General features: G+C 44.8%; 2 protein-coding genes across 7 annotated transcripts in view; one reads left to right on the top strand and one right to left on the bottom strand.

Annotated features, from left to right (window-relative positions):
• Positions 1-5,048: 5,048 nt before the first annotated feature.
• Rwdd4 (RWD domain containing 4) lies at positions 5,049-20,144 on the bottom strand. Of its 4 annotated transcripts, XM_075986744.1 has the most exons (8): positions 19,868-20,142; positions 15,359-15,439; positions 11,034-11,143; positions 10,804-10,954; positions 9,703-9,820; positions 7,079-7,128; positions 6,944-6,946; positions 6,190-6,352 (listed from the first exon to the last, which is right to left on the bottom strand). In XM_075986744.1, exons 1-8 carry the CDS (start codon positions 19,889-19,891, stop codon positions 6,320-6,322), a joined length of 570 nt encoding a protein of 189 aa, XP_075842859.1. In that variant the 5' UTR covers positions 19,892-20,142; the 3' UTR covers positions 6,190-6,319. The 4 variants fall into 4 exon arrangements, with proteins under 4 accessions (XP_075842858.1, XP_075842859.1, XP_075842857.1 ...); XM_075986743.1 differs by lacking the exon at positions 6,944-6,946 and having other exon boundaries at positions 5,049-6,352; positions 19,868-20,144; XM_075986742.1 differs by lacking the exons at positions 6,190-6,352; positions 6,944-6,946 and having other exon boundaries at positions 7,007-7,128.
• A 178-nt stretch (positions 20,145-20,322) lies between these two features.
• Positions 20,323-26,220, top strand: part of Trappc11 (trafficking protein particle complex subunit 11) — a 43,639-nt gene continuing 37,741 nt past the window's right edge. Inside the window, exons 1-4 of one of the 3 annotated variants that reach the window (XM_075986740.1) lie at positions 20,323-20,492; positions 23,173-23,398; positions 24,352-24,521; positions 25,982-26,052. In XM_075986740.1, coding sequence (XP_075842855.1) covers positions 23,195-23,398; positions 24,352-24,521; positions 25,982-26,052 — 445 coding nt within the window. In that variant the 5' untranslated portion in view covers positions 20,323-20,492; positions 23,173-23,194. The remainder of the gene's footprint in view (positions 20,493-23,172; positions 23,399-24,351; positions 24,522-25,981; positions 26,053-26,220) is intronic. The other 2 variants (XM_075986738.1, XM_075986739.1) reach the window with 2 other exon arrangements.

The raw sequence follows: 26,220 nt of genomic DNA, 5'->3' as shown, positions 1-26,220 counted from the left end.
CATTGTTCTAGCATTAATAAAAATCCATGAGTCAGAAAATGAGATAATAACCTGATAAACCCAAAGACCAGCAGAGAAATGATCAATCTCAGCTGACCCTACTCTCCATGTTTCCTAGACTGAAAAACCCATGGAACCTCTCCAAGCCCCTCCTTATCTCTCTCTCTCTGACTTCCTTAGTCCTTTAACACATCCATGACTAATTCTGGTCAGTCAATTGCCGACTCTACCCTCTGGTTCAAAGCCTAACTTTATTGGAAGTCTGGAGTGTCAGTGTGAACTAGGCCAGCTAGAGCCACATAGTGAGAATTTGTCTGGAACACAACGACAAACCCAAAAACAACAAAAAAGGAAGGAAGAAAAAAATGTTTTCTCTTCTGCTGCGGAATATTAGTTTAAGATGTGTTATACTTGTTTATGCGGTGGAACATTTATTTAATGTGTAAAAATGTGTTACACTCTTTTATATTGCATTTGTGCAACTCTGTTTGCAGGGTTAAAGAGATGAGCTAAGAGCACCTGTGTGCTCAGGTTTGATTCTCAGCACCCACACGGCGGCTCACGACCATCTGTAACTCCAGTTCCCGGAGATCTGACCCCCCTCTTTGACCTCCAATGACATCGGGTATGCACACGATGTACAAACATATACATGGGGAAAACATTCATAAACAGAAAATAAAAATAAATGAGTCCTTAGAACATGTATTTCCAGCTGGTGGCTGTAAATGCTTACAATCTCATCACATGGGGGGAGGAGGCAGAAGAATCCCGACACTCAGGGACCGCTGAACAGATGGCTGTTGTCAGCACATGGCGGGGATTAGACTTTTCTTTTAGCTACAACCCAGACTCTATAACTTCTCGGCTATCCTGGGGATTTTAATGAAAATAACTTACATTCATCGACTTAAAAGTTAATTTTTGAGCCGACATGGCCAGGCATTTGTCACGTGAAATGCAAAACTGAGGAGCTGCAGATCTGCAGGGGAAGAATAACAAGAGAAACGGTTTTGGCAGTTTTTAGTCGCTTTCATTTTCATACTTTAGAAGTCAGTGCCTTGGTAGACACGGAGGGAAGTAGGAGACTGAGAACCCAAGACAGCAAAGACTGCGGGGTCCACCGTGTACATCAGCTGAAGGGTCTCACGGCCAGTCTCCCAGGGCAACAGGGCAATCTGGCCAAAGGCAATCAGAATGTCTTGTGTCCTCCGTCAAACAGTCACAGGTCCTCCAGCTTCGCCTTGCAGCACACACAGGAGAATGAAGCACTGGTGTGCCCAAGAGAAACACCTTCAGTCTGTACAGGGGAAGAACCTCAGTCTCCTGTTCACACCTACTGTTAATCCCACAGATGGCGAATAAGACCCCTACCACAGTTCAATTTGAAAGCAAGCCTTAATTAGATATACGATTGCAGCAAGCTTTAATTAAATACCCATCAGGTGGATGGACTCAGGCCAGGTTCATACCCAGAGTCCCAGGAAATGGCCCAGAATCAGTTTGCAGAGGTTTAAGAAGGAAAACCCATAATTCATCGCATTTCCCATCAGGTCCAATCAGGAGCAAGCATACATTCTGATGGACCTCTAGTTTACATCCAATCAGGAGCAAGCATACATCCTGATGTACCTCTAGCCTGCATCCAATCAGGGATAAACATACATCCTGATGGACCTCTAGCCTACATCCAAGCAGGGGCAAGTGTACATCCTGATATTTTCCTGCCTGTGAACTTCCCATCCACATGTGATCAAGCACATTAGGTGCCAATGGGTCAAACAAACTTGTCAGGGGAGTGAAAACCTGCTGCTTGAATCTCCCATAAACAACAGCCTCCAGCATTTCCGGAAATGTCTTTCCTTGGGCAGTCCAGAGGCATTTTTTGTTTCAAGGATTTCTTAGGCATAATAATTAAAACTGAAAATGTAATTATGGCTCTCACACTACCATCAACGAAAGTCTTTCCTCTTAAAAAATTATTTGTTTGCCTGTACTGTTGGTGCACGGACATGCGCAGGGCCAGAGTGCATAGACTTCCCCTGAGCTGGAGTTACAGGTGGAGAAAGGCGAGCCCAGAGAGTGCTCTTTGGAAGTCAAGGGCAGAGCCTCAGCTGGCAAACCCTGGTGGGGGGTGACAGATGCAGCAATTGCTGCAGGAAGGCCTGCAGGATCTCTTCCTGAATCCCAGAGACCTGGACCTCAAGGAGGAAAAGCAGGCAGGGTGGGGCCGGTTCCTGTCTGTCTCGTCTCATCCACACCTTCGGCCCATTAGAACAACTTATCTTAGAAACTAGATTCACACACATGAAACTCAGCAAGTGGGAATGGTGGGAAAACGAATCCCATTTTCTGATTTTTGGTCCTCACCAGTTAGAGAAGAGAACAAAGTATTTATCTGCCTTCGCCCAGAGGTTCCCTCGGATTCCTCACGTCAGCAAAAATCATCACACAAGGATTTTCCTCATTATGATTTTAAAAATCAAGTCTTTGTGCCTTCACGGTCAGTGGCTTTCAGGTTCTTATTTATACCTCTGCTTCCCTAATAACTTTGACATCTTGACTCAGCCACCCCCCCCCCCCACTTCCCCCACCCAACCCCTGCCCAGCAGAGAAATGCAAACAGGCTTTCACAAGAAAGAAAACACCCCATAAAGGGTAGAGGGCATGACGGCATTTTCTGCCCAGTCCAAGTGTTCCAGTCCTTTAAAAAAAAAAAAAACTAGCAGTTCCTCGATGGAGGAAAAGTGCTGGGTGAGTGTGACCTCACCACAGCCGTGCAGCCCCACGCTCCAACCCCATCTGCAGGAGGCCAGGCCCACCAGGAAACACCTCCAAAGCCCTGTGCATTGAGCCCTTCTGCTCTCCAGATTCAGCATGAGATGCAGACTTGGGGGTCTGTGCAGTGACTGCCCCAGACTGGATCCCAGGTGCCCATTTCCCTAGATAAATGAGAGCCCTCAGCAGGTGAGGCCACTTGCCATCAAGCCCCAGGCTTGAGTTCCATCCCTGGGACCTACAGTTGGAAGGAGAGAACCGACGGCCACAGTTGTCCAGACCCCCACAAGTACTGTAGCAACCTTCCTCGCCATCTTAAATAAATGTTTAAAAGGAAAAACAGAGAGCCAGGCGGTGGTGGCGCACGCCTTTAATCCCAGCACTCGGGAGGCAGAGGCAAGAGGATCTCTGTGAGTTTGAGGCCAGCCTGGTCTACAAGTCTAGTTCCAGGACAGGCTCCAAAACTAGAGAAACCCTGTCTCGAAAAACCAAAACCAAAACTAAAACAACAACAACAACAAAACCCAGTAAATAAATAATGCTAGCAAAGCCCCTCCATTCTTTCCTCATGAATGTATCATAAACCACAGTTTGAAACACTCTGGATTTTGTGGCATAATGGGAAACATTGAATTCTGGGATGTAATTTTCCTGGGCTATCATTCTTGTTCTTACTTTCTGGAACAAAATAATCTCCGCCGATGGCAGGAGTTTTTAGCTTCTCTTTTCAGAAAGGCTCTCTGTAGCCCAGACTGGCCTCAGGCTCTCAGATTCTAGTGCTCCAAGGCACGAGCTACCAAACCCAGCTTAAGTTTGTTATTTTGATTATCCCTCAGTCCTGGGGAAACACACACCAAATCCTGGTGTACTTGTCTTTAGAAGCAAAACTGAGGCTTGGGCTTATATCTAGTCATTAGCAGAGTTTGGGTGAGTGGGGAAGCGGGAGGGAAATGGGAGGAAGTGGAAATTTTGAATGGTATTATTTTTAAAGTAATAAAAAAAGAAAAAAAATAAGCCACCCCCCCAAAAGTTCTACAACCTTACAGAACAGCGCCACCAGCTGGGGAACAAGTGTTCCAACACAGGAGCCTGTGGGGTCATTTCATCCTCAAGTGGGGACAATCACCAGAGGGCAGGTAGTACTTTTGGAGAGAACATGTAAATTCAAGATGGGAGCTCTTCCTCGGAGGCCTTGCTGGAGAAAAGATCTCAGCTGCTAAACACACAGGCAGGACTGGGTAAGTGTAACTGACCCCGGCCTTGGCCTCTTTTCTTCTGAGGCCGGGAAGTTGTGGAAGTGCAAGCTGTTTTTAACTTCCAGATAGTAATCCCCGTCTAGGAATCTTTGGGAATTCCTTCCTTTCTCCTGAGCTCTTTCGGGATATCTCCTCTCTGAAGATGACACTCACATGGCCCCCAGCAGGAGCACACATCTCGTGGCGTAAGATTATAATGCAGATTTATAAAGTTAGCGATTCTTTCTCAAGTGATTTGAAACAAAACAAGTAGAAAACAATCACTATGATTCCAACTTTATTGCTTCTCAGGCATGTCATCCATACAGTCGTAAGGAAATAAGACTCTGAGAAAATATACCGGGGGCGTATCCGGTGACGGCAGCACCGACGGAAGAATTCAAGTGTCCACACAGGTACCAGGAGGCACTGCTGCCACCAGCTGCCCCAGAGATTTGTACAATTCATAGAAAAGAGGAAAAATAGTTCATTGGCATTTAACTAGCATTATTCTTTGCGATCTAAGACCCACAATAACTTTGACCAGTGTGATAGCTTTAAAACAGAACGAAACACTTTTTTCCATTACAAGATGTTTCTTAAAAAAGAAAGAAAGAAATCAAGATGACAATAAAAACTACACAAACAGAACCTTGAAAATAAAAGATGTCATAGTCTGGGTGTCTTCAATGTCAATGTTAACCCATGAAGCCACAAGGGAGTCAGCTCTTTCAAGAGCGAGCAGACGCTTTCAGTGTAGGAACACTTACTTTACAGCTCACACGGTTTATCTGAAGCCAAGGGTAACTCTGGGAAATCCATGGACACCTCTTAGGCTGTTCTCATGCTGTGCTAAGTTCTTTAAAAGTTAACTGTCGGCTACAGTACACGGTACAACTTGGCATTCTGACAACGTTGAAGCACACACAGTCACCACACCACACACACACACACACACACACACACGTCTCCAGGTGAAACTACCGTAGGTTTCCTTTCCTAATGAGTTTAAGAACCAAGCATGTCCAACAACAGTTCAGCATGTGAAAGACTTGTGTGTCTATTATTAAAAAGACACAGAGGCTGGGGAACACATCTGGACATTTGAAAAGACACTATAAAAACAAACAAATAAAAAACCCACCGAAAAGCAGGACCACCCCCTACCCAATAACCAAGCAGTACGCCCAGGATTGGAAATGTGTTTTATGCTGAATCCACTGAAAGACCTTAGTTACCAACAAATCATCACAATAGCAGATAATAGGAATTTATTAAAACCACTGTCTCCAACAATACAAAAATTAAATATTAAGGCATCTTATACTCATCCTGGCATATGTAGCAAAGAGAAGTATTTGAAACAAGAGCTAGCACTTATCCAAATGTCTTCTGAGTATTTGGCAAACCTGTTGTTTTTGTTTTGTTTGTTGTATGATATATCTATATATTTGTGTGTGTTGCCTGGTGAGGCCCGAGATCTGTTATGTGTCTTCTTCCTGTATTGCTTTCTACCTTATTTATTTGAGATAGCATCTTTCACTGAACCGGGAGTTCAGGGATTCCACCAGACTGGCTGGCCAGCAAGCAGGAGGGATCCTCCCGTCTCTGCCCGCCCAGCACTGGGTTTCAGGCGCATGCCCGGCTTTCTCCGTGGCTGCTGGGGACCTGAACGCAGGTCCTCGTGCTTGCACGGCAAGCCCTTTATTGACTGAGCTCTTTCCCAGGCTCTCAGTTTTCTTCTTATATTCTTTCTATTATTGGAATTGGAAGATCTCATGATCAAACACCTTCACCCAAGCTAAGAGAAAAGTAGAACTAGATATCAGTTTATTAAGGGGAAGCAATTGACTGCTGACGAACGAGGAACTACAGAAAGAATCAGAACCCTCAGCACCAGTGCTGAGATTGCTCTGTAGCAGCTTTCTCTTGGTTATCCAAGCAGAAGGAGATGGCGACTTACGGGGAGACGCCTGTTGCTATGGTCATGCCATGGAATACCAGTGATGTCACCACTGAACTGCCACCTGCAAGCGGCTTGGTGGAAGTCACCGCTGACTCGCCCTCCAGGGCCATCCACTGCTGACGATGCTCCCGGCTGCAGAGAGTACTCTCAACGGCTACACTTTCACCTTTCATGAAGGCGAGCTTGTGAAAATAATTTACTACAACCAGATCTCGTCGTGGACTTTCCACTTCTATTTTTAAAGACACATACAAAAGAGCTATGTCTTGTAAAAAGCCACTCGGTGCCAGAAAAGGTAAGGAGACATGTTGATCCGGGCTTCCTACTTCTTCTGCAGGTGCTACTCATTGTCTTTAGAGCCAGTTTTGCTTAACTTTAAAAAAAAAAAAAAGATCTACGTATTAAGTGGAAGTGAGGACAGTACCTGAGGTATTATTTCTATCAGAATCAAAAAGTAAATAAACAATCGGAAATCAAGTTCAAGTCATGGGAGTTTAAACTGTAACCGTTCAGACAAGTACTTTCTACCTCTAGGCCATATTACTTCCAAGAGGTTTAAAAATTTAAGAGTTCGTTAGTTTAGCTAGACTTGCTGGGCGATGAGTCCTGACTCCCCAAATGTATGCCACTGAACCCGGCTTTTTATGAGGACGCTGGAGATCTGAACTCAGGCCCTCATGCGTGCACAACAGGCAATAGACGGACAGAACCATCTCACCATCTCTCCATCCCTCAGTAAGAACTACGGGTTCTGAAAGAAGACTTGGCATGGTGCCAGCTCTCCATTCTGCAGCTCTCTTTATGATCTAGCTCAACAGGAGATGTCTGGATTCACACACATCTATTCTCCAGTGAGGCTGACCCTGGGGGACATGGCAGCAGAGACGGGAGCTACGCTTCCTACTTAGCTTTAATGCTCTAAGACCGAGGAAGCAGAGAATGCGAAGGCTTCAACAATACTTACATGCTGAGTCCAAAAATGTAAACAGATATCCATGAGATCCCAAAGGAGGCAGGAAGGAAATGGAAAACAGACAACTCATTATTTGATGGCAATAACTGTAACAACTTTGAAGACTTGAAAGTAAGTAAGCTGTACCTTCACGACATCAACCCAGTTCCAGCCTCGAGGGAGCTCCCCTTTGTGATCTAGAGGACAAAAATCAGTAACCTTAGTAAGACCGACCACTGGTTGTAAATGAACCAACATCCTAGCAAATAGTGTTCTTTATACTACTGCACACAACAAGTAGATGAAAGTGTGCAAGACAAACCCGTTACCAAGGAAAAGTGAGGGGTGCGATTACCACACTGCTCCGACGCAGGTGGGGAGTTCTACCTCCTACAAGGCCAGTGTTTATGTGGGTAGGACGCGGGACTAGCTCTGTTCCAGGATTCATATCAGGGCACTTGGCTCCAGATAAGCAAGATGACACTGATAAATGTTTGGCTTCAGGACTCAAGGGGAGTGAAAGTTAACTTATGGACAGCTTGACCACGCGCTGGTAAAACGTTTTTCAAAGGGAGCTTCACCCTATTGCTGTGTTCTCAACCTGTGGGCCATACCTCCACAGGGGTCAGATATTTACATAATGCTTCATAACAGTAGCAAAATTACAGTTATGAAGTAGCAACAATAAATAACTTTATGGTTGGGGGTCACCACAACATGAGGAACTGAATTAAAAGGTAACAGTATTAGGAAGGTTGAGAACCATCGCTGTATTGAGAATGTTTGGACCAAAGCTTATAAGGACTCATATAAAAATGCATAGTTTACAAAATGATTTCATCCTTTTAATATTTAAATTTAAAGAACAAGTTAACAAGTAAACGATTTACTTAAAAATTCTTCAATATTAGGGCCAAAACGATGGCCCAGCAGGTGAAGGTACATGCTGCCAAACCTGACCCCTGAGTTCATCCCTGGGCCCCTAAAATTGTCCTCTGATCTTCACATACATGCTATGGTACACATGTGCCCACACATGACACATATGTGCACAAAGTAAATAACATATAAAATATAATAACAAAAATTCTTCTATTTCAAATGGCTTAGCTTTCTTATTCTTCACGTAGGTGGCTAAGCTCATTTTATGGAACCTTAAAAAAATTGATATTTGAAACAAGTTCTATACAGATCTGAAAAAATGCTCCAAAATCGGAAACTGTTTGAGAAGTTTTAGATTTTGGAACATTTTAGATCTTGACTTATGGCTGTTCAATCAGGAACTATGACAACATTCCTGAATCTGGAAGGCCGTGAGCTCTGAACTCTTCTGGTCCCAAGCACGTGGACAAAGGGTATTCACCTGTATTGACTGTCCAGCAAAGCAGTCAGAAACCAATGGTTCTCTCAGAGAGAGGCAATTATAGGAGCCCAGTCCCTGATGCCCACGGTTCTGTTCTCTTTCAGATCAGCAAGAATCTTATGTCACAGATTCTGAGGGTACACGGTTGGACCATCAGTGCAGATGCCCAGGCTATCCCATTAGAGTTATGCTAAAATACTCCAGAAAGACAATAACCAGAATTCTAGAAAACAGACCGCAATAGCTAATATATTTACTTCAGTTATTTACGCTTTACTGCTGCCTGCTCTGAGGTGAACAATGCCGAGACTTTTAGACCACAAAGTTGCAGTTTCAAACTGTTTATGAAAACCAACACAGTGTTGGTTTCTTTTTATTCTATCATCCACAGACATTAAATAAAATATCCCTAATATCCCTTCACAAAAGAAAGGGCGGGGGCTAGATCACTTGCTGCCCTTCCGGGATGAAAGACAGATTCCCAGCATCCACATCAGCAGCTGCCTGCAATTTCAGGTCGAGGGGCTCCAACACCTGTTTGGGGCCTCCACGAGCACTTCACAGACACGGTGCACATGAGCCCACGCACATTTTTATGTAAAAGTGTGTGTACACCAACATTTTCCTTTTCCTTGATTGGGAAAATTCAAACTGATGTCCATTTGAAATTTTCTTTTTTTTTTTTAAATTTATTTATTACGTATACAACATTCCTTCCATGTATGCTTGCAGGCCAGAAGAGGGCACCAGATCTCATTATAGATGGCTGTGAGCCACCATGTGGTTGCTGGGAATTGAACTCAGGACCTCTGGAAGAGCAGTCAGCGCTCCCAACCTCTGAGCCATCTCTCCAGTCCCCATTTGAAATTTCCAAGTTAGAGAAAAAGGAGCAAACATTACTGTTGATTGAGCTGGAGTTGATATTCCTTTTCCTAGGAGTCTGCTATCAGACACGTGGGAATTCTTTTCTGAAATCTCATTGTACAATGAAGTTAACAACAGGCAAAAAATATGAACTGCCTGTGCTCAGATGGGAATGATGCACCAGACCGTGAAAGCTTTTTATTTTACACAGCCCTTAAACGTCCAAACCTGTCACACAGGTAAATAAAATCCCACACAATGTTACAGTGTTCAAGTGGGCCACATGTTTTGTCCATTTTTCCAATGTTCCTCAGAGGGAATGTTTATAACTTCTTTGTGACTCATTGTCTTTTTCCAAATGATGATGTCACGATGGAGCAGTAATAAATAATGGTATTTTTGACTGTGACTAACAGGTCTCTGATTCAGATGTTCCACGGATAGACTAAGGAATTAATCCTGTAACCCTAAACAGAACAAGCACCCCCACCACAGTGAAGTCCACCCATGGCCCGTGTTAACAAAGACAAAGAACAATGCATACCCGTCTTATCTGCCAGCTTGCGTTTCTGAGCTTTGGAAAGTTGTTCTTTCTTGTCTTTTTTCTTACTTGATGGGGCTGTGCTGGGAGCTTCAACAGAGACGATATTGGCTATGGGTGTCTATAAGAACAGAAACAGATCTTAGACTCGCGCCTTAAAACCTACTGGATCAGACTCAACATAACTTCTTCTTGAAGGGGGCGGCGGTGGGTTTCTAAATTTACAAAAACCGAAGGCGTTACTGCTGTTATTCACTTATTCAGTCAGGTGTCCTTATACCTCACTGGTCTTGCTCTCGCAGAGGCTCATTTTCAAGGACACAACAATGGGGTGGCAGTTCAACTGGGACCCCGAGAAGGAAGTCTGATCACCCATGTTATGTTGAAGAGGTTCCAACAAAATTGTCTAAATCACCGAACTTGCTGTCATTATTGGTACATCTTTAGAAAACTCATACATTCCACCCAGCTCTTTTGGTTTCCTGAAAAAAATCTTTAAAATATTTGGGCTTGCATAGTTAGCAGCTATGATAGCTAAAATCTAAAATACTTAGCACATGACGAGTATTGCTGTGACTGCATTATACCATTTATTTGGGCCTTACCACAATCGTATAAAGTAGACGCTATTATAACTCCATTTGACAAATGAGAATCTGAGCACAGAGGTTAAGAAAGTTGGCCAAAGTCACAGGGTTAAAAAAGATGGGCAGGGAGGATTTGAACACGTGTTGGCCTCGAATGGAACTAAGATATGACTTTTTTTCTTTCTTCCTCTTTTAAGACAGTATCTTACTTACATCCCAGGTTGGCCTTGAAATCACAGACCTAGCCTCTGCCTCCTCAGGACACATCGCCACACCTGGCTTCAATTTTAATGGTTAGAAAGAAGTATTTTAATCTTTGCTGAAGGGTAAAATGGACAGAACATAATTCCATTTTCTCCACAAAATAGAAGAAATCTAAGATTCATTGTCTTACTTAAATCAAATGTAATTCTCTGTTTAAATCTAACACAAAGTCTTTAATTAAAAAAAAAACGCAGCAAAAGTTAATTAACATGCCCAGACCAAAACCAGCTGGCAGAATCAACCACACACTCACTGGCGTAGAATTCCCAGGATGGTGGTTCTCCATGAACTGCTCTTTATTGTCCTTTGCATACTCGAACAACGTGTAGGTCATGGCGGTGCCAAGGTTCACTTCTACCGCTTCCTGTAGCTTGGCTAAGATGCTCTGCTTCACAGCCGAGGAGCTACAACGCAGAGACATCAGACTGTCAGAGTGTGTCAAACAGAAGGCAAGGACCAAGCAATGAAAACTAGACTACTCACATGGTGTTGTTAAAAAAGGCGTTCATAGATATAACCGGAGGCGTCTGGGGATAGGTCTCTGTCCAGGAAATCTCTATTAGGAAGGCTTTGGGATCACCATCTTCACCTATCTGAAGAAAAGGGAATCTTAGGCTTGTGGAAAGTGACCAAAAGACCTAAATTACGACCTGCAAAATGATTCTTTCCAACATTCGCGTTCAGACTCAGAAGCACATAAGCTGAGAAGTTCAGAGGTTCTGGGGAGGACTGGCCAAGGTGAGGGGACTAGATAGAGTTTCAATTTTAGTCCCCTGGGGCTTCAGGGAGCTCCATTGCTGCCGAGGGCCCATTTCTCAATCAGCGGCCAGCTCGACAACCGCCAAGGATACACTTTACATGTTTTGTTTCGGAGGCTGCAGTTAAGACAAGAACAACAAGGAACAGCATGACAACAGGGCTGGGGGTGGTAGCGCTGGGAGGGGGTGGTAGCGCTGGGAGGGGGTGGTAGCGCTGGGAGGGGGTGGTAGCGCTGGGAGGGGGTGGTAGCACTGGGAGGGGGTGGTAGCACTGGGAGGGGGTGGTAGCGCTGGGAGGGGGTGGTAGCGCTGGGGGGGGGGGGTGGTAGCACTGGGAGGGGGTGGGGTGGTAGCGCTGGAGGGGGTGGTAGCGCTGGGAGGGGGTGGTAGCACTGGGAGGCGGAGGCAGGTGACTCTCTTGAGCTTGAGGCCAGCCGGGTCTCCAGAAGACATACACAGAAGAAACCATGTATCGGAAACAAAACAAAACCTAAGCAGCCAATGGACAAAAGTAATTACCCACAAACTTGTAACAGATTGCCTTTCAGCTTTCCAGCTGCTAAACAGCAGCAGGCACAAAAAACAGGAAGGCCGGTACAAGCTGTTCAAGGGACCGGAGACCAGAAAACACAGTGTAAGGCTGAGACAAGCAAAGCAATGGACTCGGGGGAGGATGCCGCAGGCCAAGAGAATTCCTGGTAAGAAACTCCTGTTAAAAATTCCGGGTCAAGTTTTTATTTAAAAGTTTTACTCTTAAGGAAAAGCTAAACTGGCATGATACATACTCACTGGTACGCATTTACTACACACCCGGTCACTTCCCTGTCTTCCCCTTAGCACAGAGGGCAGCACCTACTCCTTTAACGTGGTTTTCCCCACTTTGTTTTTTGTTGAAGCATTTAGAAGTAATGAAACATCTTTAGTTATTAAGAGTGAAAAAAAAAAACCCTTAGGATATCTTATATAGCCCCAAGATAATCATCCCACGTCCAACAACTCAACATTGATATAAAAAAACCTCATCTAATATATAATTTATATTACAAATTCCCCAACTATACCCTTTATCAAATGCACTTCCAGCCTAGAAAGCTGAAATTCACTGAAGGTTTAACTCTGTTTGGTTGTCTACCTTAATGGAACCTTCTCCCTGGCTTTTGAAAGTCTGTTATGACATTAAGAGCTCAGGCTGGTTTTTCTGACTAACATCCCCAAATATAGACAACTACTTCCTCTGTTCAGGTTCAGATGGGGCATGAGAGGCGGTGTGGGAGCTCGTGGGCATCCTATCAGGATTCGCCACTGGGGCTAATTTCTTCAGCGGAGAGGGTAATAAAGAAAACCCATGCAGTAATAACACACAAATACGTCACTACCCTGTTTCTTAGCAACCTTTGCCTGGAGATTTTAACGTCTGTTAATAATGCTGGTCTGAATCGAGCTTCTCACTCCAGGGGCCAGCGAGACAGGTCAGAGGGGTAAAGAAAGGCACCTGCTGTCAAGTCTGATGACCTGAGTTTGATCCCTGGAACCCGCATAGTGGAAGAGGATGACCAACTCACATGCGTTGTGGCATAGATGTGCCTCTCCCTGAACACACACACACACACACACACACACACACACACACACACACACACTACATCCAAGCAAAACACTCATATACACAAAATAAAAATAAATCTTTTTCAAAGTGGACTTGGGTTATGGATCTAAGAATAGAGCCATCACTCTACAGGCAAGAGAAGCCCAGGAAGAAGCCTCTTTAAACAGGCTATTGCCGGGCTACTTAAATGCTTCAGAGTGTTAAAGAGCTCTGAACTTGTGGTTCCATATAAGAGGGAAGCTGAAAACGCAGAAGTAGAAGTGGGGTGGGGGTGGGGAGTCATTTAGGAGCCTACTAAACTGTTCTATTGGAGAATAGAAGGTCGGATGGGAGGATCCCTGACTCTCCTCCTTTGACTGTGGACATGCGCTATCCAGTTCTGTGTTTCGTTCTATTGCAGAGAACACCGCATATCCTGGACCATTCTGTACACTGTGCTCAATAAGTAACTGACACTGTTACTGGAGACAATTAGGAAACCACATGGGAATTCTTAGTGTCCCTGGTAGAGAAAAGGCGGCAGTGGCTGGGGAAATCTCAGAAGGCAGCTAGCTGGATTTAACCAGAAGGACCAGGTCTTAATTCCATCATGAAGTTTGGCCTTAAGAGTTCCCTAGTGGTTGTGATGGTTGATAGCGACAACTTGATGGGATTTAGAGTCACCACAGAAACATCCTCTGGGCATGTCTGTGAGGGATTTTCTGGATTGGGCTAAGTGAGGTGGGAAGGCTCACCCTGATGTGGATACCATTCTATGAGCTGGAGTCAGGAGAGACAGAGAAGTGGGCAGAAGCAACGTTCTCTGTCTCCCGACTTTGGGCACTGTATAAGGAGCAGCCTCCCACGGGACCCTTGTGTCATGGCTTCCACCAGTGGGCTGCACGTCCAAACTCTGAGCCCAGGGAAACTCTTCTTTCCTTAAGTTTTAACGTTTTAAAAAGATGTATTTATTTGTTCCTACTGTGGGATTTGTGTGGTAACAGAGGACAGCTTTGCGGACTGGTTCTAGCTCAGGCCGTGGAGCCTATCTCTCTGGCTTGGTCCTCAAGTTGCTCTGTCAGGAATTTTGTCACGGCAACCAGTAAAGTAATAACTATAGTTGTCACCCAGATGAAGGCAGTATAAAGATCGTGGGCCTGAAGAACCGGGGACTGCCAGAGAGCAGTGGTTCTCAGCCTGTGGCTCTCCACCCCATTTTGGGTCAGATGACCTTTGCACAGGGGTCACCTAAGACCATCAGAAAACACAGATGTTGACATTACGATTCATAACCGTAGCAAAAGGACAGTGATGAAGCAGTAGTGAAAATACTTTTCTGGCTGGGAGTCACCACGACATGAGAAACTATATTCAAAGTTCACGGCATAGGAGGAAGGCTGAGAATCAGTGCTTAGAGCATGTGTTCCCTAGTCACACTTGGGAGTCTGAGATAAAAGAAGCAAGAATTCAAGGCTAGACGTGGGCTACGTGGTGACACTCTGCCCTAAGCAAATGAACAAAAACCCATTTCCAGTTATAGTCTACAGGTCAAGCAAATTTGAGGGTTCTAGAGCAACGTCAGCTGTGACAGAGTCCAGGAAGCTAGAACTCAGGGAAGCCATCTTTAAGAGAGATGCCTTAGCCGGGCGATGGTGGCGCACGCCTTTAATCCCAGCACTCGGGAGGCAGAGGCAGGCGGATCTCTGTGAGTTCGAGACCAGCCTGGTCTACAGAGCTAGTTCCAGGACAGGCTCCAAAGCCACAGAGACCCTGTCTCGAAAAACTAAAAAAAAAAAAAAAAAAAAAAAAAAAAGAGAGATGCCTTAAGATTTCTTTTACCTCTAATGTTTTATAATCAATTAAAACATTTTTTTAAGGTTCTAAATTAGGTTGAAGAGATGGCTCAGTGGTTGCCCTTTCAGAAGACCTGGGTTCATTCTGCAGCACCCACATGTCAACTCACAACTGTCTATGAATCTAGTTCAAGGGGATCCAGTGCCCCCTTCTGGGCTCTGGGAGTACCTGACATGTATGTGGTGCACTGACATACTTGCTGTCAAACACCCAGACACATAATAAAATAATATCTATGTTAAAAAGGTTCTGGGTTAAGTTTTCAAATGTTACCAATAACAATGTCATAGAGATAAGTTTCATTTAACTGTGTCAGGAGGGCTGGAGAGATGGCTCAGTTGTTAAGATTACTGGCTGTTTTTCCAAGAGCCCCATTTGGTTTACACCATTTGTGGCTTACAACCCTCTGTAACTCCAGCTCTAGGGGATTGGATGACATCTTCTGGGCCCCCAGAAACACACACAAAACATTTCTAGAAAAGTAGAAATTTCAGAAAACACAGGAATATAATAAAGTTAACTCACTAAGTTAGAAGATGGAGCCGGACTCTGCAGCCTCCACACCCCTTCCCTAGCAGAGAAATACATGCACTGTACATGCTGTGTCTTACCCTGTACTGAAACGAAACCGGACTTAATTCCCGGAAGCTTTCATCTCCTTCATAAATAGAACGTAAAGCTTCTAGTTCCATCTGAAAAAAAAAAAGGATATTGTTTAGTGGCATATCTGGATTAGAAAGAGACGTCTTTAGCTTGCTATTCGAAACCACTCAACTTTGTAAAACTTATGGTGTAACTTATTGGTCCTAGCTGCTTATGACATATGTGTATATACCAGCACGGAACAATTATACTAGCAGCGGGCACCAACACAGGACAACTGTACCAACAGCACAATTATACTAGCAGCGGGCACCAACACAGGACAACTGTACCAACAGCACAATTATACTAGCAGCGGGTACCAACACAGGACAACTGTACCAACAGCACAATTATACTAGCAGCGGGTACCAACACAGGACAACTGTACCAACAGCACAATTATACTAGCAGCGGGTACCAACACAGGACAACTGTACCAACAGCACAATTATACTAGCAGCGGGTACCAACACAGGACAACTGTACCAACAGCACAATTATACTAGCAGCGGGTACCAACACAGGACAACTGTACCAACAGCACAATTATACTAGCAGCGGGTACCAACACAGGACAACTGTACTAACAGCACAATTATACTAGCAGCGGGTACCAACACAGGACAACTGTACCAACAGCACAATTATAATAGCAGCGGGTACCAACACAGGACAACTGTACCAACAGCACAATTATACTAGCAGCGGGTACCAACACAGGACAACTGTACCAACAGCACAATTATACTAGCAGTGGGTACCAACACAGGACAACTGTACCAACAGCACAATTATACTAGCAGCGGGTACCAACACAGGACAACTGTACTAACAGCACAATTATACTAGCAGCGGGTACCAACACAGGACAACTGTACCAACAGCACAATTATACTAGCAGCGGGTACCAACACAAGACAACTGTACCAACAGCACAATTATACTAGCAGCGGGTACCAACACAGGACAACTGTACCAACAGCACAATTATACTAGCAGCGGGTACCAACACAGGACAACTGTACTAACAGCACAATTATACTAGCAGCGGGTACCAACACAGGACAACTGTACCAACAGCACAATTATACTAGCAGCGGGTACCAACACAAGACAACTGTACCAACAGCACAATTATACTAGCAGTGGGTACCAACACAGGACAACTGTACTAACAGCACATACTTTAAGACTATCTGTTGGGTACTGCTAAGGGTTTTTATATTGTATCAGCTCACTTAATTCTCACATCCACCTGTGAAGAGCTGATTACCATACTTCCTTCTTTGTATTGTGGAGGAAAGATGTGGATTAAAGCAATTTGAGAATATTTTGTGTCCCTCTTCTGAACAACTCACCTGAGGTATAGAAAATGCACTAATCGTGGAAAGGAGAAATAGGAGGCACAACGATTTCCCATTTTAAAAAGAACAACGGTTGCTGTGTGGTGGTGGAACAAGCCATGAATCCCAGCACTCGGGAGGCAGAGGCAGGCAGATCTCTGAGTTCAAGGATATCCTGGCTACAGAGTGAGTTCCAGGACAGCCAGGGCTACATAGGGAAACCCTATCCCAACAACAACAACAACAACAACAAAAATCAGTTACACTTCTTCTCATTTCTATAGAGTGATACAAAGCTTAAATAGTTGTAAAAGCCCCCTGGAAAGAATATCAGCAAGGAGGTTGACAGGACCTACTCAAGAAGACTGAAGGACTAGAAGACGCTCATAAGTAACCCTTGCTGGGACTTGTTCTTGGAATACTGTGGTGCCACAAATGAGAAATCTCAATCACTGTGAGTGACAGCCGAATCTTGGAGAAACAAAGACCTGTTTTAGCTCTCAAAAAGATTCATGTCATTATTTTTTTTCTTTCAAAACAGGGATTCTCTGTGTAGCCTTGTCTGTCCTAGAACTCAATCTGAAGACCAGGCTGGCCTTGAGCTGAGAGATCTGCTTACCTCTGCCTCCTGAGTACTGGGATTAAAGGTGTGCACCACTACCGGCTGGCTAATGTCATTAATTTTCCAGACAAAAGATGGTGATGTTGATTTGCCCTCTGTGTACCCATTTTAGAATACACTATAAAGAAACAGCAAAGCACTTGTGAGGGTTTAGAATCCTTAGGCTCCAACAAGCCTTACAACAAGATAGAAACCCCCCAAAGTCTTTTCAAATCAAGGATAATATTTGACAGTGTAAGTAGACCTTGCATTAGTACCTACATATCTAAGCAGAGGACGAGGGATGAACTGCTTCCTATGAAGCACTACGGCACAATGACTGACAGTAAGTCAGAAGACTGCGATATTTCAGTCTCAGAGTAAGAAAACGGAGACTCTGTTCACACACATTCAATTTCAGGAGAGCAAAGGAACTGAAAGAAAAGATGCATGAAGAAACGTGAACAGGAAGCACATGATTGCTGATTTTTGTTTTATTTTCCAAAGCCAGCACCTTCAAAACCGGGCAGGAAGCTATCTTCAAAGATCCAGACTGATCATGAGGAAGAGTAGAATCTTACTGTTAAAAATGGAGAGATTCCACAGCTCTACCCCAGACATTTTGATTCATTAGGTCTGAGGTGGTGTCAGCTCCAGTGGGTGCTGGGGGTGCTCCGTTAGTCAAGTCAGAGAAGCGTTACATTGTGCTTTGCTGGGAGAAAGGGCTGTTTCCAAACTGACACACAATAATTGTACTGATCGGGGCTGGATGGCTCAGTGGTTAAGAGCACTGGCTGCTTTTCCAGAGGACCTTGTTCAATTTTCAGCATGGACATGGTGACTTATGGCTGTCCATAACTCCATTTCCGGGTATCCAACTCTCTCTTGTGCCCTCTGTGGGACCAGACATGCAAGTGGTACATATACACATACAGACAAAACACTCATATACATAAAATAAACTATTTTTAAAAATTGCATTTGGGGGGTATAATGCAGCCCTTTGAAAAGTGTACCTATTGCCGGGCGGTGGTGGCGCACGCCTTTAATCCCAGCACTCGGAAGGCAGAGGCAGGCAGATCTCTGTGAGTTCGAGGCCAGCCTGGTCTACAGAGCTAGTTCCAGGACAGGCACCAAAAACTACAGAGAAACCCTGTCTCGAAAAAAAAAAAAGTGTACCTATCTATCACCTCAAATTTTCAATCATTTATTTGAGAAATGCAGAGGTTGCTTTTATCTCTCTCTCTCTCGTTTTTTTGAGACAGGGTTTCTATGTGTAACTCACTTGGAAGACCAGGCAGAACTCTCAGAGATCCGCCTGCCTCTGTGTCCCCAGTGCTGGGATTAAAGGCTTGCGCCACCACTGCTGGCATAACAGAGGACACTTTTAAACTAGCCGTGCTACTGTGTGGCAAGACATCAGACCTTGCTCGTCTCTTTTTAAGTTTGTATCCACTTACTAGTCATTCCTCTTCCCTTTCTCTCTACCCTCGCCCCTGAACTCATTAATGCTTTGGAGTCCCCAAACTGGCAGGAGTGTTTAGCGGGTTATTCAGACACCAATTAGTTTGTTGGATTTGGGAGTTCTTTACAGAGAACCTGTAACCTAAGAGCTTTTATTAACACCCACGCATGCTAACTTTTAAGCAACACACCCAAAATAGTGAATTACTACGTTAGTCTTCCAATCCTTAATCTGTCACGTTCTCTCTGGGTCACTCTACAACGGCAGACACGCTTCCTCACCTGAACACATTACAGAGTTAGAAAGGTTGATGACACGTGATTTATAACATGCATTCCTTCCAACTCTATACCTTCATGACATTTTGCAACAAAAAGATCAAAACACATACTATACAAAATTCTGAGCAAAAACTGCCCCAAACAGATTTTATATTCCCTTAATAACTGATTGACAAGCGATTTCACTAAACATTCTGGACAGAAAGAGAGACATAAGGGCCATTCATTTCCCTCCCCAGAAATTTTACTTTCTCAACCCCCTCCCTATGAGACCACAGGTTTTTCGAGACTGGATTTCTCTGTAGCTTTGGAGCCTGTCCCGGAACTAGCGCTTGTGCACCAGGCTGGCCTTGAACTCACAGAGACACGCCAGCCTCCGCCTCACGAGAGCTCTGATTAAAGGCGTGCGCGCGCCATCACCGCCCAGCTAAAATTCAAAGGATTTTAAGACAGTAGAACACGTAAGCGCTTCAGCCACACACGGGACTTAAGGACAACCAAGTGCACCAGGGTCGTGGACCAAGGACACTCATCTTAGCTAGGAAATCTGGGGATATCCCCAGGGTTGCAAAAATTGAGGGGAGCGGGAGGCTGGGTCGCACGTGACCCATTCATGCTTGCTGGCCTCACTGACGACCGGTGCCGTCTGGCAGTGGATCCGCCAACGTGGGACACCCGACTGGCCAGGCTGTGAGAGCTCTCAACGCAAAGGACACGCGAGGAGTCCCGGGTGCCCCACGTTGGGATCTGCGCCGGGACAGGGGTGTGCAGTCCTGGGTTCTCACCTCCTGGTCCTCGTTGGCACCCATCGCGCAGGGCGCACAGCGTCTGCGACCGCGAAGATCAGGCGGAGAGCGGGCGGGAGGCCGGAGCACTCCGTTTCCGCGTCTCGGTCTGGGGAAACCCTTCTCGCAGCCGTGGGTACGAGCTCGCGCGCTCCCGACCCTCGGCGGCACCAAGCCGCTGGCAGTCGGCTGCGGGCCGGGAACCCAGGATCGCGTTAGGTGGGAATCCGGACCGCGTTACGTTGGTGGGGGGGGGCCCACCCAGACCTCTGACCAGCCGCGGAGGGGCGGTCACGGAGAGGCCCCGCCCCCTTCACGATAGCTTCTCCTATTGGCTCCTCCTTTCCCCGCCCCCACTTCTTTCTCCTCTAGGAAATGAAGCCCCTGCGGTGCAACGTGCTCCGTTCTGCTCCAGGACTGGTTGGGAGTACTGTCACTCAGGCTCAGAAAGTGCTTCCTGTGCCAGCGGAGGCGGGGAAAAGGAAGTCTCGCCTTCTGCCGCCGGCTGTGGGGCTGTCGGAACTCGGTGGCCGCGTTCCGTGACGCCCCTGCCTGGCTCTCCCGGTGCTCTCGGGGCTGGCGGCGACTCGCCGCAGCTGCAGCGGGCCCAGGGCGTGCGGCCTGGGTGAGTTGGGCCCGGAGTCCCTTGCTGGCCAGACCAACCCGGCTGGCTTGGGGGGCCTGCGTTTTCCCTTGGCGTCCACGGGTGCAATCTTGGCAGTTCTCTTTCAGCTGCAAAGAAGAACGCGCTTATTTCTAGATAGAGAGCTCATTTCTGATAGAGGAAGATGGAGTCAGTTTCTAGGCCTGTGAGCTTACTCTCCTTTCCAGTTGTAGCTACCAGGGCCGAATGCTGTGACCCTGGGGAAAGTGGCTTTTCTAAGGTTGTGTTGCTTCTCTTCCTCCACAGTGTCGGTCATGCACCAAGCGATCGTTCTTTGTTTGAGCTTTTTGCAGTTGGACGTCTCTGAATCCTTGCTGCTAGCCGACGTCTTGTTCCCTGATCCATCTGTCCATTGATAGCCATCTTCGTTAGTAGCCACTTTGATTGGTTTAGCTTGTTTCTCTCCTACGCTAGCTGACACATTACTTCCGCTGCACTAACCAGGTGACCTGGTGCTGAGGTCTTACTTTGTGCTTCTGCCTGTCTCTTCCCTGTCCATAGTTTGCTTGGTTTCTCCATTTATTTTCCCGGAAGTCAGGAAACGACCCCTTTCCTGCGTGTCATTGAAATCTATTCAGCTAGTACTTGTCCTGTCCCATCCCTTTGAGTTCCACGGTGGCGGCGTAAGCAGGGCCATTGCAAGTGGCAAAGCTTGTACGGCAGAATGTGGCAGGGGTTGCTGGTGCAGTTTCCGTGATGGTGTTGGGACAGATTTGCTGTAATTGAGAGCTGCACTGTCGTTTGTGGTAGACAGTAGCCATGGGTGACTATCGAGCACTTGAAATGGGCTAGTCTGAACTAAAGTAGTCTGCGAGTATAAGATACAACACCAGAGTTTGAAGACAGTGCACAAATAGGTTTTTAAAAGTTCATCGATGAGTCATAGTCATGTTTGTTGGAGAATATTCTTGGGTTACAGTTTCTCTTTTTTCTTTTTCTTCCTTTTCCCCCCACTTTTCTCTTTCTTTCTTTCTTTCTTTCTTCCTTTCTTTCTTTCTTTCTTTCTTTCTTTTTTTTTTTTTTTGAGGGGAAGAGGGGTATGAGGTGCCATAGCCCTGGTCCTGTAGACCAGGCTACTATGGAATTTGAAGCTATCTTCCTACCTGTCTCTGCCTCTGCCCCTTGACTGCTGGGTTTACAGGAGTTTGCTGTCTAAGCTGGCTTCTCTTTACCTTCCGATGTGACTGCAGGGAATTTTCAATGATTTATGTGACTCGTACTGTAATCCTCTCAGGCAGTACTAATTTAAAAACGTCGTCAGTCCTTTCTGCTTACCCTTATGACCACACCATATTCAAGGGCCACAGCTATTTCCCCTGAGCCTCTGGAATTATTAAGGGAACTGGGTTTTTCTCCCTCTTGTCTAGATTGTCTGGTATTATGGAGCCATATTGTGTTGTGAGCTCTCCTAGGCTATTTCACTCTTGGTCCCGAATTCTCTGGAAGCAGTGTGTTTCTTTGTCCTCACAGCACAACCCTTCCTATGAGTCTTTGAGAGCAATTCTGCAAGCTTGTGTTGTAGATACACATCATTTCTGGCAAGTGTTCCAAATCACTTTCTGATACCCCTTGTTCCTTTAGCACTTAAGCATGTGATAGCTAATTAATTAAGATGATTAACTTTTCAGTTAGAAATAGTCCGCAATTTTGGGAAAAGTGGCGTTTTGCACTTCAGTTTTCCCAGCGACTGCGTTGTGTTTTGTATAATGTGATGATGCCAATCACTTCTTTAAAGGCGCTTATGAGAAGTCCTTTTGGAAATAAGGAGTCATTTTAAAAATACGGTGATAATTTTGTTTGGAATAAGAATATTTTTATACAATTGTTTCTTTCTTTTGGTTTTTCGAGACAGGGTTTGTCTGTCTAATAGCCTTGACTGTCCCGGATATATAATCATTTTCTAAAGTCAGTGCATATCTGCAGCCATTGTCGACATAAATACAGGACACAACAGAACCATGTTCTGTATGTGTTTCCACCCATTATTAGTGTTTCTCTTACAGACTTTCCTTTACCTATTGCATCATCTTACATTTTGAAAACTGAGAAACAGCTATTAGAGAATACACACATTGTTTGAATTATCTTCTAAGTACTTCTAAATTAGATATTTGCAATTCCAGAGAAATCAGAGGAAATTGGATGTGTGTGTGTTACATATAAGTCAATAACTTTTTAATTTTATTGATATAGAGCGCATAACTTGAATTAAAAGAAAAGCATTTTTTATGACAGTCTTACTATTTTGCTACCAACTGTCCTGAATGCTTTATCCTTCTGTTTTGGCCTCCTGGAGGCAGGGATTGCAGCATGTGCCAGTCTAGACCTATTTTAATTTCATTACTTCTCTGCTTTCTTAGCTTGTTTGTCCCAAACATTGCTATACATTTTCAAAGATAACTGTGAAAATAGCAAATTTGTCTACATTGACTATAACCTCTTTTATGAAATTTGAAAGAAAAAAATGCAATGCAATTAGTAATTTTAATAAATCTAATTTAGGAATTAAAGTTTTTATTTTACTGTCTTTGAGAGCGTGACTGTACATGCAGAGCCATTTGTCTTTTTATAATGTTTATATGTTATATGCTGATGTTGGTTTTTTTAATTAACTATGAATATCCTGACATTTGTATTTCAGATTTTTCTGTGACGTCTTAAGCATGAGCCCCACACGGTGGGACTTCCCTGTGGAATTATGTTGTCGGCCTATGGCTTTTGTTACACTTACTGGCCTTGATGTAGTTTATAATGCTGTGCATCGAGCCGTCTGGGATGCTTTCTGTGCCAATCGGAGAGCTGATCGGGTACCAATTTCTTTCAAGGTGCTCCCAGGTGACCACGAATATCCAAAATGTAGATCTAAGGTAATGGCATTAGAATTGCTCATACTCATTCATAGTCCCTGTCCTTTTCCCACCCCACTCCCAACCCTGGTGTGTGTGTGTGTGTTTGTGTGTGGTGTCTGTGTGTGTTGGACACTTGGGAACCCCCTGAGTTTATGGGGCAAAGGTTACTGTTGTGCTTAAGGAAAAACAGTGTTTTTATGTACTATGGGATATATGCATATGTTTAAAAACACTTATTTTTAACCTCAAGAGGATTGACTAATTACAGTACTTCTACACTGTGAGCCTACATTTTTCTTTAAAATTTTTTATTTGTGTATTGTGTGTGTGTAGGTTCACTGACAGCTCTTAGTGTCAGTCTCTTCTTCCAGTGTGTGGGTCCTGAGGACTGGACTCAGGTGGTCCTAGGCTTTGCAGAAGGTGCCCTTTCCATCTACCCCCACACCTCCACAATCTTAACGAAGCCTCCTTTAAAGCAGTATCTCACATTACCCATTCATCATTTCCAATTCCATTATGGAATCCATGACTTTTGGAGTTAGATTTAGTTTTTCCAGATTTTAAACCATTTTGATTTCATCCACCGATCAGGTTTCCACCATGGCAGTCTGTCTGTAAACAGATGAAGTGCAGTGGACTCCATTGTTGTAACATTTTACAGGAACAGAGGTGGGTGGGGAAGTAGAAGCAGACCCGGGAAAGGGCCGAGTCCCTCTTTACACATAGCTCGACCTTGGCGGTATTAGGCTCCTTGGTTTTGGCCGTTCTTCCTCCCGTGGAGGGGTAGCGTTCGTGTGGCTGAGAGTCCATTCTAACACCTAGACACTCATAGCTATTATTAATTTCTGGTGGACGTACCGTCCTCATCTTAGACAGGGCGGCGTGCATAGTGAGCACAGCAGATGTGGCACTCCGGAGGCGGTTCCTGCTGCTCCTCTTGTCACCTAACTCAGTTTTGTCACCGTCGGCAGAGAACGTCGTACGAGTGGTACATTCCCAAAGGGATCCTGAAGACCGGCTGGATGAATAAGCATCTGAACCTGGTGCCGGCTCTGGTGGTCGTCTTCTATGAACTGGACTGGGATGAGCCTCAGTGGAAAGAAAAGCAGTCTGAGTGCGCGACCAGGGTGGAAATCGTCAGGTACGACGCTGCTGGGCCTCCGTGGTACTCACAACTGTCTGTTGTTCACTGGTTTACTTGTTTGTGACATCAGGGATTGTGTCCATGGCCTGTGTGTGCCAGGCAAGCAGTCAGCCCTGTTTGCAAACACTTGACAGTAATTCAGTATTGTTTAAACTGCAGTGGTTACCTTGGAGACTGTTAGCCTCATTCTGTTTCTAATATGTATTAACTATATCGTACTAGGGATGTGAGGAAATTTAGAAGGCAAGTTGGCCTGGCGTTCCAAATTTTTGTTTATACTATGCTTTCTTTGGGAGATAACAATTTACTACCAGACCCCAAAGATATATTTTATTATTTATTTATTGTGTGTGAATGGGTGTGTGTGTCTAACCCTTGTGCATGCTTGCTGGTGCTTGTGACCAGAAGATGGCATCACACCCCCTAGACCTGGAGTTACAGGCTGTAGTGAGCTGCCCCACAGTGGCTGCTGGGAATTGAAGTCTGGTCCTCTGGAAGAGCTTCAAGAGCTCCTAATTGCTGAAGCATCTCTCTTGGACTCACATAAGCACTTGCCCTCTCTCTGGCACTTACAAATTATTAGTAATTTGTTATTGTGTGTGCACACGGTTTATATTTTTGTTCATGCATGCTATGATGCATGTGGGGGTCAAAGGACAGCCCTGGAGAGTTGGCTCCTTCCTTCAACTTTTACACATATATTTGGGCTCTGACTTAGGTTGCCAGGCTTGCCTAGCTGACACAGAAGCTCTGCCCGTCTCACTGGTCCCCATAATGCTTTGTTACCATGTAGTTCTAAGGCAATTATTCTGGATGGCTGATATGTCACTATGAAGAAGTACATTAACTGTAATTTTTATATAGAAGAATATGTTAAAATTTCATGTTAAAATCTTCACATTTATTTTGTTTGGGAGGCAAGTCGTGTGTGGGGCAGAGGACAACCTGGGGAAGTTAGGTCTCTCCTTTCAAAAATTATGTGGAATCAGGGAATCAACATAAGGTTCATTTTTTTAAAAAAAATACCTATTTATTTATTATGTATACAATATTCTGTGTGCATGTCTGCATGCCAGAAGAGGGTACCAGACCTCTTTACAGATGGTTGTGAGCCACCATGTGGTTGCCGGGAATTGAACTCAGTACCTTTGGAAGAGCAGGCAATGCTCTTAACCACTGAGCCATCTCTCTAGCACCCATGAGGGTCATCTTGCAGGCCCTTAAGTTTCACTTTTAGAGCAGATTTTAGTAAGATAGTAAGTGTGATATATGATTATACTCTGAAAATAGAAGTCATTATGGCAAATATATTTCTTTGTAGGAAAAGGTTTACTCTGATCTTGATGTGTTTTAGTTGGAATTTATCTTCAGCTGGATGGTGTGTTCTATGTGGAGCCTGACATAGATCTGCTAAAACAAGCTAACTGCTTTAGTAACCATGTTATTTTCCATTGCAGGCAGAGTTTGCAAGGGAGAAACACAAAGGTCGCAGTCGTCCTGATTCAAAAGAAAGCGCCTCTGCCGCCAGGTATCGGAAGGTCATCAATTGCTTTATGCCCCATTACTAATACCAGGAGGCAGATTTTTTTTTATATTTAAATGTTTTGTGTGTTCATTTTGGGGACTGATAGTATGCTAACTTCTAAAAGGCACTCATGAAAGGCCAGAAAGGTGGCTCAGCAGGAAAAGGCACTTG

The sequence above is a fragment of the Microtus pennsylvanicus genome, chromosome 9 (assembly GCF_037038515.1).
Source record: "Microtus pennsylvanicus isolate mMicPen1 chromosome 9, mMicPen1.hap1, whole genome shotgun sequence".
In the NCBI taxonomy this organism is placed as follows: domain Eukaryota; kingdom Metazoa; phylum Chordata; class Mammalia; order Rodentia; family Cricetidae; genus Microtus; species Microtus pennsylvanicus.
Note: the sequence above shows the minus strand (reverse complement) of the source record. Positions and strands in the feature narration are given on the sequence as shown.

Bases quoted from the DNA above. Each gene is read 5' to 3' on its own strand.
- Rwdd4 (XM_075986742.1), bottom strand. From the start codon at position 19,891: ATGGGTGCCAACGAGGACCAGGAG. The intron at 10,955-11,033 runs GTGAGTAGTCTA...TCTGCGTTGTAG, and splicing joins GCCTTTTTTAACAACACCAT to CTCCTCGGCTGTGAAGCAGA. The intron at 9,821-10,803 runs GTGAGTGTGTGG...CTGTTCTTATAG, and splicing joins ATCCTGGGAATTCTACGCCA to ACACCCATAGCCAATATCGT.